At 34.7% G+C, this 17089-nt stretch overlaps 1 protein-coding gene across 4 annotated transcripts in view; it reads right to left on the bottom strand.

The window, feature by feature from the left end:
* The window catches only part of LRBA (LPS responsive beige-like anchor protein), a 395208-nt gene that overhangs the window by 83967 nt on the left and 294152 nt on the right, over positions 1-17089 (bottom strand). For all 4 annotated transcript variants that reach the window (XM_030491547.1, XM_030491551.1, XM_030491549.1 and 1 more), the window contains one exon: positions 11843-11995. In XM_030491547.1, coding sequence (XP_030347407.1) covers positions 11843-11995 — 153 coding nt within the window. The remainder of the gene's footprint in view (positions 1-11842; positions 11996-17089) is intronic.

The raw sequence follows: 17089 nt of genomic DNA, 5'->3' as shown, positions 1-17089 counted from the left end.
TCCCCATTACACAGTTCTTATTCTGCCTCAGAAAGCAGATGGCAAGAGACAATGTCAGTAACAATTAGGAGGCTTCACTGCCCTTAAGGACTCTTCTGCTGTACACTTGTAATATTTTTTCAGAGGGTTTTAGAAACAGGATACTTTGCACTGTTTTATTCTAGGTATACAGTTTGGAACATCCCTAAAACAATGACACAGGTTTTGTTTTGTTTACTTGTTGGCTTTTTGTTTGTGGTTTTTTTTCTTTTAAGCAATAGAGAATATTGTACTTGTTATTAATTAAAGACATTATAAATGAAACATCCAACATTTCTTTCATTCTACACATTGCAAAACTAAGTTTCTTCAGTTTCTTAATATTTTTAATCAACTTCCTCTAAACTACTTGCATGCTGCTGAACCTTTCATGTTTTTATGAGTCCAGTTCAACTCTCACTAGCAACTAACTTGGATTAGATCCAAAATTTCTTCTTAAAATGTGGCTTAGAGAAATCCTACCCATTTGGACAAGGACAAACACAAAGAACCTCACAAGAGTATGTGTTATGTCACTTTATGCAGAATTTTGTCTTTGTGACCTATCTGAATGTCAGTTATATTTCTGCTACTATTAATATCTTTAATCTTGCTTTACAAGTATTTGCTTTTTATTAACAATACTAGTCTACTTAAATAAAATCTAAAGAGGAAATAAAACTTCAGAATTTAAAGAAAAAGTGCTGAGGGATAGACAGATTAATATGTTGGAGATTTGTTTTGACACTTTAGTATTTAAGATGGAGAAAAGAAACTTACTTCCAAAAAGAAAGAAGCCAAGCTATCTTGGTTCTAGAGCCTTCTTTGAGTTACCTAAATGGCATCTTTCTATAGAGATACCATCCAATATCCTCCTACAAAGCAGCTACATTAATGGAAAATATACCTGCATTCTGTTGCTCATTAAAGCTCTCCTCTGCCAAAAGCTACTACGCCTCAGAGCTGCTACAGACACTAGCAAAATGAGGTCTCCCTAACATATTTCAGTCAAACTGAACCAAGCTAGACAGCTAAAATATTTTTTAACTAGCTAAACTAACCTGGAAAGGGTCAGGTAAGCACAAGCATAAGAAATTCTAGCTCTGGTATTTTTTACTAATGGTCCTCTACTTTAGAGGGAACCTTCATGCTTCAAAACAAGAACAATTATATTGGTTTAAATTGCAAAGTATATGGCATTTGTAGCTATTAGAGAATGAAATAAGGAAATAAAAACTGGTCTTTTATTCACTGTGGTTCTGTAGTTGACTATATACCTCACAAATTTTACTAATGCAGTTCAATAGATCAGCAAGTAAGTACTTAAAGGGGTACCCTGCAGCTAGCATGTGCACCCTTTTAACTAATAAAGATTGAGAATAAAATTGCAACCCAAGAGATTTGGGTTTGCTTGAATTGCTTTATAAAGAGAAATGAAATGGAATTCACAGTCCTAGATTACCTAAAGATGGACCAACCATCTGACCAAATGAACTGGCTGCCCAGTACATGTATTACTGGGGTAAGCATGACCTTGATTATCAAAAGCCTGCATTTGTTTTGCTAAATACATTCTCCTACTTGACTGATGGGCTATAGTTTGGCCTCTCCTTAAACCAAAAGGGCTACACCTGAACTTCCAATTAAAGGGTAACAACTGGCAGATGTGAGGGAACATCTAGCAGGAGGTTGATGCTGAGCAGATGGGCTAGGGTGCAGCAACCTTTTCCATCAGTTTCCACCCACTGCTTTTGCAAAAGCGCATAATCGTCATGAGCCTGACACTACACTTCCTCAAGCAGCAGTATGATACTCCCTGCAGAGCGCTGTGCTGCTATAGTTAAACTAATATCAGAAATACAGCTAACTAGAGCTTGTCTAGCTCTGCAAGTCCACGCTGCTGACTGCAGTTTAAGGAGATACCAACTTTGACTGAGAAAATAGCTTAAGAAGTTTCCACTCCAAAATGTTTGTACTTGCACGGCATTGCGCCTAGCTATGCCATTATTTGTGCCGATGCCACCACCAATAGAGCAATATTGTAAATCAGGTCACTAAAGTAATAACCTAGGTTAGATATAAGACTTTTTCGTATAATTTCAGTGATCTAGTTTAAAGTACAGTCCCACAAATCCTGAACAAAGACACAGATGAGGAAATGTGGTGAAGGATAGGAAGAAGAGATGGGGGACTTACGTTAGCTACGTCCCTACAAGTCCCCTATGCTTTGGAACTATGCCTTCAGATTCTTCTGTCTATAAAGCCAGAAGATCTGTTGTACAGGACTAAATCATCATTAATTTGATATGGTCAAGGAACTTCTATTTATTACAGCAAGAAGAGGTGGGGTACTGTTTATCTCATGAAACTCTCATATATTCCTCTAGAGCTTGAATTAACCACTGAATGCAAGATCTTCTATTTCAGATTACAAATTTTGTACTGCCTAACAAACTACATATCTTTTTACTTGTATAAACGTCCATGGTCCCATGTTCCTGTTGTTACATGTAAAATTCCTGAGTTTAATTACACCCTCTTTGAAAAATATTACCTTATAGCAAATTTTAATTTTTCATTTCATGAACAAGCTTTACATCCTTATGTTAAGAAATAGAGAATACAATTTCCTGATGCATCTTCTCAGTGCTATTCATTACACTGTATGCTTTTATTACATTCTTTCTTATTCTCCTCTCTTCTAGGAATAAGAAACTTTTTCCTCCAACAAGAGTTTTTCCTACCTCCATATCATTGTCATAAGCTTTCTCTGTGCCCCAGATGGTTTTAGCGACATTACTGTTCCTCATCTCAGGCTTTAAAAAAGCGGAGTCTTGCCAGGGAATGGCACTGAAAGCAAAGCCTCAGCTGACTTTTTTTGTATTCTTCTGTGTAGGGCACAGATGGTGATGTTTTTTCAACCCTTCCCTTACTTCAGCTGAAGACCACAAATTCTCAGTTTATTTCTCCACAGCTCCATGTGGAGAAATGTTATCAAAACCTCACTTTCTTTTCCAACACTTAGGATGGAGACTTTTTTACATTCTGATGCTATTACAAAGACTTTATTTAGAACAAACTGCTCATCAAATTTAGCAACATATTTTCATGTATGATCTATAAATAAATTTTAGACAACGCTGAAATCCAACACCACCATATCCCACCAGGTCTCTCACCACACATTCTCTTGTATGGAATTCCTGATCATCATGAGTTCACTGTACAGGAGGAATGAGTTGCAATATTTCTTTGCAAAGCAACTTCCAACCACAGACTGTAACTCTCAATAAATTGAGTAAGAAACTGCCATTGCTTTCAAACTTCTTTTCTCCTTTACCTATACTGAACTTGTGATGCAATTTTTCCACATTCATCAAAATTCTCTATACATTTTAAACAGTATCCCTCAGAACACTGTTTATAAGGAGTGCCCAGGCAGAGCATTCAGACAACAGACCAACAGAAGACAGACAGATTTAGTGAACACCTGTTAAATGGGGCAATGGCTCCAACACAATTGTTTCCCACTTCATTTCACACAGTAATAACTTTAATGTCCTCCATGGGCTTGCTTTCAAACACCAGTTGTACAACATGAAACAACAAAAGAGCTGAAAGCAAATTTAATTGCCTAGATTGCCTCCAATCAACTTTTGGGGATAAAAGCAAATTTACCTACCTTAGTTTTCCTTTTTTTTTTTTTTTTATTTTTTTTTTTAACTTTATATGCTTAAACTGTTTTATCATTTGGCTTTTTACAATCTTTCCCATATCATTCTCCTCCATGGTTTAATATTTATCTTGGCTATGATAAATTCTCTTACCCTATTAGAAAATCTGCATCTCTCATCAGTCTCTTGAATGTCTATAGTTTATTTTAGGCTTCGTTTCCCTTTGGCTCTTGTACATCTATCCTGATCTTTTTTACTACTTAACTTTTTTGTTTCCTTTTGCTCTCCTTTAAAATATTTGTAGTTTTTAGTTTTCTCCTGCTCACCTCGTTTAGTCTCAGACTTCATGAAGATAGATGTATTACAGATAACTGTGTAGTGTCATAATGATTAGCAGATAATTTAAACTATTTTTAGAATGTGATAGGTTGTGGGGTTTTTTTAAATATGAGAGAATTATGCTAGAATTAGTTAATACCATTAATTATTTTTAATTATGAAGATTGGCAAATTTTCATCCCAACTTCTTTAATAATTTTTTTCCACAATAGCAAATACAGACAGACTGGGCAGGAAATAACATTCCATGATTTCATTAAGCTTTCTTTGTTCAGGAAGACTGGCATCTATCAGACTTTCAGAAATTATTTAAATTCAAGCATGTGTGGACTTTTTTTTAATTTTATTCTCCTTAGTGTCTTGGAGCCCAGACTTTAGTTGTAACTTTAATAAAATAACTTACATGCAGAGTTTAAAGCGATGGTAGGAATCGCAAACAAGATGTAATGAAGGTATTGTTATGGAAAGAATAGATTTTACAAACTCTGCTTTCCCTTAATATTTACATATCTGGATTGGATTTAAATAAGCTCAATGCTTTTGGCTAACAAATGGTGATACATTACCTGGGTTCCTGTTTTCATTGAAAAGGCAAAAAAAAGTTTGTTTACATCATCACGTGTTTACTTTTTATTATATATTAACTTTGTCCTACAGATGTATGTCTCCAACATATTCCATTATATATTTTATCCAAGCCTCATTTTCTAATACTAGTATATTTTGTGTTATGAAACCAAAACTGAATACTTTCAGAATTCTCAAGACAAGTTCTATTCAAAAGCATGGTTCGAGTTCACTTTTCATTACTTCCCTCATATTCTTGACTATATTTGACTTTGTTTGTATAATAGTCTCCTTTGCAAATTAAATCAATAAAAATTCATACCTGAAAATTAGTAAAACCAATATTCCAACAGAATTGGATTTAAATAAATATGAATTTCTGGCCATATATCTTAGATGGCACTTCAATAAAAATAAGTTATTCCTATACACACGGATTCAATTGTACACACAGAAAAATTAGACTACTTTTGTTTATTCTGAGATTTTCAGGATCTTTTCTAATAGGCCATATATCACATACCTTTAGAAATATTTCTTCTTTACTTTTCAAAAATATCTTAAATTGAATGATCCTTTTATTTTCCCTCTAGAATACCCACAGGTTAGGTTTTCATTCACACTGATTTCACCTAAGTGTGGTTATGCTAACATTATAAATATTATTCTAGACTTATCTTCATATGAGATCTGAATAAGATGCTTAAAAATATGTAATGAAAGTCTGACTCCTCTCCCTTTCTATTAATCAGATCTGTACATGACATAATTAAATCAAAAGACTGCTTACAATTATCCAGTATTTCTTGATTCTAGCCTACACACAAGTATTTCTATGTGAAAGTTCTATGTGTAAAAAGGTTCTAACTTTTAGTAAGCAATTCTAACAGCGAAAAAAATCCTGCAATGTCAAACCCAGATGATGGAATTCTTACACATGTGGCTGAGTTGGTAAGAAATGAGTGTAAGTGAGTGATACAGTAACACAATTATACCAATACACCACTTAGCTGAGGTGCAAATCAAACAGGTTTAAGCCAATGTTGGTATTCTAAACGGATAAATTGAGAGGGAAAACCAGACAATTCCTAGAACTGCACACTGCAGTCATGGAAGCACTTTTTGAGGAAAGAGGGAACCCTGCTTAAATTTCCACACCATCCTACATTTCTTCAAGTGTTTAAGAGACTTCCTGTGCTTCTCTGCCTGTTAAGTACCTACATGGTACAGCCGCTGTGCTTCCCAGGACTGCCTTGTTTTCATAGATCAGGAAAAAAATCCTGTATTAAACAATATCAAACTTTTAAATACATGAATATTGTACTTCACATATGCCAGCAGACTGGAACCTTCACACATGGCTTTGCTGAAGAATAACAGCCATGACAACTTTCTGGATTAGACCGTTAAGTTTCTGAGACTTCTATGAATGGAAATGTTTATTTAGTGCGATACAAGGAACCTTACCTCCTGCCCAAACCATCTTCCATAATCACAGCTTGAAAGCAACATAAAGTGAATGCAGCATAATGTTTTAAGATGCACTTAGTAGTAATGTTTAAACATATACCTATTTTAAATGCATTACACACACGTGGCATAGAAATATAAGTATTTGCCAAGAAAAGCAGTTACAGATTACTATCGAACCTACTTTTTCTATTATAAATTTATATGAGTGATGCTTGTGGAGTTACTAGATATCCTCCTTTCAGAGGATATTGTATAAATCTCAGGTTATGTATAGATTATAATTTCGAAAGAAAAAGCACAGGAAATCACCAAACATCAGAAATACAAATGGAAGTAACACTTCAACTGCATATATGTTTAATGAAGTAAAGAGTTTGAAAGAACTGGTATCAAGACTCTCTTTCTTTTTCACCATGATCCATCACCTCTCTTTCAGATGAACAGATACCTACCATGCCAACAGAACCATCTAGAAGAGCCCAAGTTGAGTGAAGAGTTCACAGCGCTATGATTTTTCTTCTCCTCTATTCTACATTCGAATTCTGTAAACATTTCAGATCAGCTCAGATTGCCAGAAGCATCTTCTTCATGCACTGTACACAGACCAATCTGCATTCCAACTTTTTAAAACTACATCCAATCCTGCACTAACTAGAATTTCGAAGTAGGTGCTGCACAGATAACAACTCTGATGTTGCTAGTTAACCCAGTTTTCATTTTAGCTTTTTTTCCTGCTCTCCAATGTTTTTAGCATATTTAACAAGTAACCTATTACCAGCAATATATGACTAATGATCTGGCAATCTGTTACTAGTAGTCTGCACTTGTGAGCCTTAGTTCACACAGTTCATATCCACATGATTTTCTATAGCACTTGCTGTAGAAAGTGGTTCCACACCTCAATAATACACAGCTGTGGAATCAGGAAAAATACCATAGAGATATTTTTCCAAGATAATACAAAAAATCCAGTACATTCCAAGTTACAGACACTGCCTTAAATGCTGCTTCAATATCTTTATTTGACTAATAAAGTTTTAATAGATTGAAAGTAGCATAATGTTCTTAAAACCAACTTTTGGTTTTTTCATCTGCTCATTTTCCATGGATAGGAGACAGCGAAGACAAAAAAACTGCCTTTCTAAGTACTGCTCATATGTAGTTCGCATGGAATTTTGCTTTCTCACTGTTTTCTGGTGGAGTAGCCTGCACTAAAAAGTAATGCACCATACCAACTAATAATGATCCTCTCTTTCTCAATGTAGATCTTTCCTACCAACTGGTGATTCTTAATACTGATTCATTTTGCTGCATTAAAACTTGTATTAAGGTGAATGGCTGGCCTTCCCTTCCTCTCCATTTTACTTAACGTGCCATGATAAATTCTGTGTATAGTAACTTTATGTATTTAAGCATTCTGTTTGTTTCAGAAAGCATCCTAGCTTACAATCATTTTTCCATTACTTGGAAATTGGATTTCAAAACTTTCAATTCAGCACAGTAATTTCATCACTTTTCTAATTTGTCTTGCATTTTCCTCAGCACTGAATCAAATGGATGAACCACTAATCATGAAAGGACTAACTCTGCAATAAAGCAATAAAATACTTAAATTGAGATACATTGTGGAAAGCTGTCTTAACAGACCTCAACAACTTTATTATCATCGAAGCAATCCAATTCTCGAAAAGCTGAGGCTCATCAGAGCTGTGTGAAATTTAGTTATTATTAGTTGATTAATAGTTTTATATTAATTCTTACCTATTTAGACATCTAACCTTCAATTACAGGCCAAAATAGACCTTTTTGCTATTTAGAACAAACAGCACTGCTTTATTGGGATTTTCAGTTCTTCCTAACTATCAGTGCAAAGTGTGCGATTTTTCCTTGGGTTGCACCTAGTCTTTGTGAATGTCTACTTTGTCATTCATGATCAGAAGGGCATTTAAAATTTCTATCATCTTTCATGGGGTAATTATCACTAACTCCAAGTGAATTTAAATTTCTAAACCAGAAAATTATTCTAAAGGAGGGCAGTTAACATAAGGAAGACTGTGAAGCTAAAAAAAGACCCCAGAAAAATCTAAAGTTTGAAAGCATATGCCTGTTTCAGTGTCTGACAACTACTGCTATAGCTTTTGTGTAAGATTTCTGTATCCAAACATCTAAACATCTATTTATACTCTTTCCTCCCCAGCTTACTTCCCATTTCTTTTTCCCATAGGCTTCCCAGAAGCATGGGATAACCAAAAAATTGTTGGGCATGTTCTTTTTATGAGACATCAGAACAAGTTAGCATTTTCTCCTTCGCTCACATACTAATGCCCTAAAGATATCATAACTTGAAATAATAAAGTAAGGATGCAATAGTATGTTGCATTTGGGATCTTTCTGTTTTGTTGGGGGGGGAATTATTATCTCATTTAAATGTTTGTGGATTTTTCATTTTTATTAAGCTAATACTATAATTCTTATTACACACACACATGAATAAAAATTGATGGAATTACACAATAAAACAATTATTGTCAAGTGCATCTGTGTAAACTGGAAAATATTTTCAGATATCTTAGCAGTTATTCTGTGGCACTAAATATAGTACAGAGCTTCAGAGACACATAGTCCGACTTCAGAATGGTAAAATCCCAGAGACTTTTCCATCAAACTGTAGGCTATCTCAGAGAAAAATATCCTAAACTCCCCCATTGATTTGTGCTATTATAAAATATTGTGCTATCACAAACTAATACAAAGCACCAACTACATGCAGAAGCAAAACATGCTTCTTTGTATTCTTTGTATTGCTTAGAATGACATCCTGATGCTATCATTTAGCTCATCATGACATTCCATCAATCAAAACCCATTTTTAATTATACACCATTCTGCTTTTTCTCTCAGAGCAAACACAGAGGACATGCAGCGATCTATTTCAATTAAACTACATACTTTATAGAATTAAAAATAGGTTGGGAATCACTTTTAAATCAGCTATCAGCCTGTCAATTAATGTTCTGAACCCCTGCTATTGACCCAGTACAGTACAAGCTGTTATTATGCACTGTCCTACATATCATCTGTTCGCCATGCTGGTCTGTTCCAGAAAGACAGACAGCTGCAACAGTATATTCCTGCTCAACCTGAGGACCATCTGACTTTAATTGTAGCACACAGCTTGATGTGAGTCTGGTTATGAGAAGCCAAAGTATCACACTGTAATAATCTGGAAAAGCAGAAACCTGCCAACACAAGGCTGCAAAAAGGGGCTTGGGCTGTCTGTCTGTCTGATGGGCTGCAGGAAATATGATTAATGAGCAAGGTATAATGATATCAGGAACCCGATTAGCACCACAAAAAGGTCACAGATCAAAGTAGTATGCATTTCATGAGCTCCAATCATTATATAAGATCTGTAAACCAAAATGCAAAGGGAAAAAATACCTGTGTGTGACAGCTTACAAAATGAGCACTTAAAATACTATAATCACTATTTTGTCTGAACCAGGAAGCAGTAAGGAAGTATTAACTGAGTGGATCAGTCCATGCCACACTGTAGCAAGCTTTTTTTGACAGTGAGGAACTGAGCTTTAAGCATTCTTCCTAAACACGCCTATTCTACTTAGAAATAAAACAATGCTGATTTGATGCTGATGGTATCCAATCCACTAAGTATTAATAAGAAAAAGCAATCTAATATTTGCATGCAATTTTTTCAGTTTTAGTCCACTGCAAAAATGGCAGATTATAGAACGCATCATCCATACCAGCATTAACAGGACCATCACCACCATGATAAGGTTAACTATGGCACACAGAGCAGTAAAATCACTGGTATGATTTAATGGTTTAAGTGGTTTAAATGGTTTAAATTTAATGCCACCAGACTGACCAAAACTTGATATCTGAATTATAGTAACAGTATCAGGGACCTACAATGTCACCAAAAGGAATGATCTCTGACACACTTTAATATACTGTCACTTGGTAAATTATTTCTTACTTTTGTAATTAACTTAAGCTTTAAAAAACTGCTGTTCCGCCCAATTATGTGATACTTGAAAATTCCATGTTCCCGTAGAAGTTGATTTTGAGAATATAGCACAAGTGAGAGATATCAAAGACAGCTGCAAGAAAGGCAGACACTAGTAGCAAAGGCTTTGGGAAATGATGGCAGGATGATGGAAGGATAGGTCCAAGCATAAAGAGAGGTGAGGGTGAGAAAAAACTGGCACCATTGGTAGAAATGAGGAAAATAAAATTAAGAGCTAAAATCTTAGAAGAGGTGAAAGCAGGAGGTGGAGAATAACTTCATAGTGGGGAAAGCCAGATCTGTAATTAACAGAATGAGAACTATATTTTATGCAAAAGCTAAAGTACCACAGTTGTGAGAGATCAAGGCCACAGGCTGCCTTTGACAAGTCTGCTTAAGAACACAACTTTTAATTTCTTGGGTTATCCTGAATCACCAACACATGCCAAGCTCAAGAAGGTGTCAGGCTTCCTCCCTAACCTACTACCTATCAGCACAACTGTAAGATCAAAGTTGCGTTTGAACATGGTTTGCCAAGTAGCCCTGCTAAATGTTAGTGCATTTCATACCTTGTTTAAATAAAATTTGCACGTACTTCTATATGAAGCAAACCACTAAATTCACCTAACTTAATTTGGGATTGTGATGGTGGACCCTACAACTGCCTGCAGAAACCTAGGCCAAATAATATTTCTGAAAACGATGGTATCATGTCACCAGTAAAAGTGCAGTGTAAAGAATTCTGATAATATAAATCACAGTTTTCTTCTGATGTGACTGTTCTGCAATTTTATGAATGCGAGGTCTGATGTTCTGCCAACAACAGAACTTTTTCAGTTCCCATTTTCTAATTTAGGAATATCAGGACGTTACCAGTCTAAGCCTGGTATCTGAAAATTTTTTGAGTTTCCATGCCTTAATTCACTATTTCCCACTTAGCTGACTACCCCATGAAAAGTGCAGCCTCATTTTTCAAGATTCATTAAAAGAAACTTCTCTAATTTATTTATTTATTTATTTTAGAGGGCCACTGATGCAGAATCCTTTTGTTTTGAGAAAGCCTAATGTAATAGCTTTGAGAATATGCTGAAGCACCAACAATGATACTGTAACAGCTATTCTGTAATTCATTACACTGCCTGGAGGGCACAGTGAAGACATGCAGTGCTAACAACAGGATTTTCCATAACAGTGAAGAGAATAGTAATATAGGTTTGGAGAATGAAGGAGGCAAAGGAGAATTCAGTTTTATTTTCTTCTAAAAAATGGTCTGAAAAATATCAAAACAATGGAATAAATTGAAGCGGTGGCAGAAGATGTAAAATGAAACCTTCATTCCTGAAGCATTCACTGATCTTTGGAGTTAAATGGATAATAAAATTAAAAACAACCCTAAAATTATATTTAAGTAATCAGAGTGACAAATATTTATATGATCAAACAAGCTTTTCCAAGTCTTCTGTAAAGTGATAATTTTATGAGCTTTTTAGAACCCCAATAGCTGACATAGAAATGAGATAAGATCATCTGAGTATTTTGACCACACTCAAACTTTTTTGAGCAATACTATATGCCTTTTTTCTTCCTAAACTTCTAAATCTAACATTTCTTCAGACTATTTCAGCCATAGTCCTAAATAAATTATAAATAGCTATATATTGCAAGCAAAGATCCAAACTATTCCAGCAGAATCTTGCAAGACAAATGTTACTTGACAGACAACAGAAGATAGCTATCTTACCAGTCTGTTTATGCGAACAAATTCTTCTGGGGTTTTGGCCCACGGTGGAAGTTCAACATCAGACACAACTGTTCCGTCATCCATCACTCCCAGATTGTAATTGTTGCTGTTGACAAATATCTCTGGGAGGTAATAGAATTCAGGAATCAATTCCTGTAGATAAATGAAAAACAATGCCATGTTATAAATTCTGTCAGAAGATGCATTTTGTCATGTTAAAAAAATAATTATTAGAATAGCATTAGGCAAAGAGAATATACAAAATCCTCCCACAGACATCCTCCTCCCCTCCCAGAAGGGGGAAGTTCCCTCTTTCATACTTTCTAAAATTTAAACCTTTAGATATGATAAGTCCTTACCCTGCTTTTAATATGGCAAAAAACTAAGACACAACAGGCTATAAACAAAAAAAAAAATCAGGATATTGGCTTTGATTGCATATTATGCACAGAGAAACTTATAAAGCTAAAGTAATGAGTATCACATGGTACAAATAATACTTGGTGGAAAACACAGACCAAGGATGTTTAGAAGTTGGGGGAAACTACTTTCACATTTTAATACAATCCACATCTTAAACTGCTGATGCATAAATTGCAGTCTATAGTAGTGAAAGTAGTGCCATATATATTAATTACAAAGATGTAAAACCCTGTTATATTCTTATTCTCTCTAACATAAAGGGTCTAAGAACTTAATGTTTAGGCTATTATCTAAGACCATTCAATGCCCAGAATAATTTTTTTGTAAATTCTAAAATACCTGGAGTTATACCATATGTTCAGGAAAAAAAAACAACAAACACACACAGTCAAAGCTGAATCAAACCAATATTTTTCTTTCATGAAAAGGTCATTAACTTAATTACGTGTCCAGTCTACAATTATAGGGAAGAACCGTGCATAATTTCTCTCTCTTCTTCACACATACACATACACAAGAGGAAAAAAAAGAAGGAATTCCACATGTTTACAAGGTCTGTGCATGCACTAAATTCCTTGACAGGATCATCACTGCTTTAAACACGTGTCCTCTATAGACCTATGCTGAACAGGATGGGAACGTGGCATTTAACACCTCCATGGCTAGCCCACTCCAGCATTTCCACAGGCAGAACCTGCTATGCTAAACACAGTTGAGTTAAAAATGCAAGCACACAGCAAAGGAGTTGTAACTTCCAAGTCACATGAGAAAAAACAAGTAACACTAATGGCTAAACAAAGATTTTTTTTTAAAGCAGAAAATAGAACATTCTAGTGCAGAATTGAGCACAACATGCTAGAAGGTAAAATTAAGCTCAAAACCGTAAGGGTTTTCTCCTGGGTAAGTGGAGTGTTTCCCCATTTTGCAAACACACATGCAACTGTTTTTGTGGAACTTGATGTTGAGACTTAAATACCCCCGATAAACCGGGCAATTTGATGGATTTAGAAAAACTGACCCACTAAATTAGAGAATTTACTTCCTTTGTAAAGAAAGGATCAATACGTGTAATTGCTTCAGGAAGTGTATTTCATAGCAAATGACTGGTGTTAAAATTGGGCTTCCATACAGCAAATGCAAACTGCATGCCACTTAAGAAGTAGGAAAAAAATCAGACTGCCCCAGCTTTGTCTACGGTGGGTGTAGTATGTAGCTACGCCAGAAGCTCAGTAGATCAGATCTGAAACCCAGTCTTGACATGGGTCAATGGATCAGTGGTCTCCCAGATAGCCCCTCAGGGCCAGCTATGGCATGAGCAGCTTTCCAAATGGCTGCGCGCAATAGGGAGGTCATCAGATTGTGGACAAGGTCAATCTGAAGTAGCCAGGGCAAAGACAGGAAAGATCAAACTGGAATTAAGCTATTATCACCTCCATCCTTGTGTGAAACACTGCTTGGCTTTGAATTGTACATCTTTTTGTTTACAGTCACCTTAATTAAATAGGCAGGGTAAAAACATGCTTCTGTACCAAATGCTTGACAAGTACTTGATAAAAAGAGATTTGAAACTATTTAATTGGATAAGAGAAAGAACAAGAATGTAGCAAGGATAAACATTTGTGGAAAAGAAAGTACTCTTAACGCTGAAGTTTCTGTAGTTTTTATCATCACAGACAGAAACAAAGAAAAAGCAGAGACACTGGACCATTAATTCAATAGCAGCATGCACCACAAATATGAAACCATACCATGATTCTGAATACTTAAAACATAAGCTCATTACATATGTTACTGATGTTTTTTATTTTATATATATATATCTGTACAGCTATTCATTAGTTTCTTTCAAGATCAGAAAACATTTGGCTTTCTAGCACACATTTTTTTCATTAGATTACAGAGAAACAATATGCTGCCTGGAAACTTAAAAAATATCAGTAACTTCTGTTAGTTTGACTATCAGAAACTTTTTGTAAAATGTTATTTTATTACTCCAGAAATGAGTTCTCAGAAAGTTTTCCAGTGTCACCATAATGACCCATTTTTACAAAAGGAGCTTCTTTATTACCTCATTTTCTTCTCTTGATCATGTGCTAGCACATATGGGGAAAAGGAGTGCAAACAGATACGCTGGGCCATTCTAACTGAGTAGTATCTAGCACCAATAGTAGTGTCTGGCTTTATATGGGTGAAAATGACGTTAAAGGCCAACAGTTTTTCCTAAAATGAGTGAATAAACCTGATAATAAAATATTTCTTTTTTATCAAGTCTATGAATATTCTTCATGCATTTGGTAACTGAAGTCCTTAACAGACCTCAACTTTACTTGTGGGGTGTTCTCTCTTTTTCTTAAAATACTCACTTTACATGCATAGATTGACACTAAGACAGGGGATGCTGACTCACATGTGTAAATCCATTAATAATGGAACTTTTGGGACACCTGAGAACGTTAAAAAGGTTGGAGTTACTTGGTTAGTTGGTTTCACACAAATACTACATGAAGATGCAGGACCAGCCTCGAGGGGCCAGAATGAAAGCCCATTTAGTACCTCACGTGGAACAGTGACAAGGACTGGAAGACTAACACAGGGCAAGTACAGTCTTTCCATGGATGCTCTCTCAGCTTCTTACAGTTAAATAGTTTTGAACTAATCTGTGCTTCTGATTTTTAATATCATTAATCATGGGTTCCACAGTATAATTTTGTCTACAAAGGTTTTTCCTTTGGCTATTCTAAAACTGCTTCCTAACAGCTCCAGTGGATGGTTCTAGTATTCATATTGTAAAAACCTGTAAATATTAATTCCTTATTCACTCTTCTGTATGCCCTTATGGGTACTATACACCTATATCATCACATTCTTCCTCAGTGATCTGTTTTTGCAAGCTAACTGATTCTAGTCAATGTAGATTTGTTCCATCTGCAGGTCTTCCCTTCCGACTAACCTACTTTTTCTAATTCTACTGAATCCCTTCTGAAATTTTACACACTCAGATGTACAGAATTGTCCCACATTTGTTTATATGATTTCACAGAAAAAGTGAAAACATCTGTATGACTTGTTGAAGCTCTTGCTTTAGCACAACTGTGTTGAAAATTAGTTTCAGAAATACCTCTGTTGGAATTCACAAGTTCTTTAAGGTAGCAACTGACAGCCTTATGATAAGCAATACTTCACTCCTCCTGCCATGCTTTTGATTTCATTACAACTGATGAAGGAGCTCATGGTGAGTATCAATATGAATCTAACACACAGTATAGTGGTTTTCTGTTTGTTTTTTTTTTTAATAAACTGCCAGATCAGGATTTGTACTAAAATGCTTAGAAAATTCTGCATATAATTAAAATACAACTTTTCTCTAACAAAAATTACCTCTACCACATGTAAACAACAATTCCTAAGGAAACTTCACTAAAAAGATTATTTTTACAAAAAAATGGTATCAAAAGAACATCAATTTAACACTGGTAATTTACTTTCATGTTTGCCACCATACATAAAAAATCTATACACAATACTTTGTTTCTTTAATGTAATGAAATGTTATTTTATTCTTTTCTTTAGTTTAGAAAATAACAAATGCATTTTGAAGCAGAGTTATATGATCTGCAAAGAGTGACACATCCCTAACCATATTAAAACATTTATAAGATACCAGATTCTCAAATTAAATTATTTGACAATCACATTAAGCAATATTAAGCCTATATATAACCTGTCAACAGAATAATAAAAATGCATATTAGTAGTCTAGGTTTTTATTCATATTGCCACACTTTATTTCCTCTGTTAGGGGACTTAAATACAATTTGAAAAATATATACTGATATATTAAATTAATTCAAATTTCATTTTTTCATCACACTTCAATGTAATCATTTTCATGACTGCAGGAAAGTATATTTTCTAAGTACCTATGAGTCCCTCTGTCTGCTGTATGTGTGTTATTTCTCACAGAACTAAGAAATTGCCTCAAGACATTGCCTAAAATTCCCCCAACTTGTAAGAAAAACACTTAAGTAGTTTTTCATTAAGATTCTGAATTGAATTAATCAAGAATTTTTTTTTTTCAATATCTTACAATTCTGTTAAAGTCCTATGAGATTATATTTAAAATATTTCCTAGTTTGAGGAAAATAATAAAATATTCAATAATTTACAATTCAGCAAAGAAACATATAAAAAATCCAGATATTTATTTAGTAATTAATGAAATATATGATAATCACAATTAGTAGTTGATTCATTATTGATCAGTAAGTAGAATTTGCATCTTTAAGGCACTTTAAATCTTGTTAGTCAATACATGGATGATATATACACAAAATTATTTTACTTTTTACTGAGGATATATGTAAAAGTATGCAATGATATTTATTGATCCTGTTTATACATTATGGAAGATGTAGTTCAGGTTAATTTGACAGAGAAAGAGGGGGAAAGTTGTATATACAACTACATTATTTTCCCTTTCCTGCATTTTTTTAACTTAATTGGGGCAAAAATTACTATATTGAATCCGAAAAAGATCTAGAAGAAACCTTGAAAGGTCACCTTGTCCACCTTTCCACTCACAGACAATTATAATCAGGTATTCTTGGAAGATGTTTCTCTGCCTTGTTCCTTTAAAATTTTCAGTGATGGGAATCCTATGAATTGCTAATATTCATCCATTCACACCACTAGGTCTTCCTAACATCGAGTCTGCTCTTGCTGCAGCTGGAGGCCATTTCTTGTCATATTCAGACAGCATACAAGCAGCAGTTGCCCCTTTTTAAACATATCAATGTGTAGAAGCAGCTTTAACTCCATTCCCAT

The sequence above is a fragment of the Strigops habroptila genome, chromosome 7 (assembly GCF_004027225.2).
Source record: "Strigops habroptila isolate Jane chromosome 7, bStrHab1.2.pri, whole genome shotgun sequence".
Classification (NCBI taxonomy): domain Eukaryota; kingdom Metazoa; phylum Chordata; class Aves; order Psittaciformes; family Psittacidae; genus Strigops; species Strigops habroptila.
The sequence above is the reverse complement of the archived record's forward strand: the minus strand, read 5'-3'. Positions and strand labels throughout refer to the sequence as shown.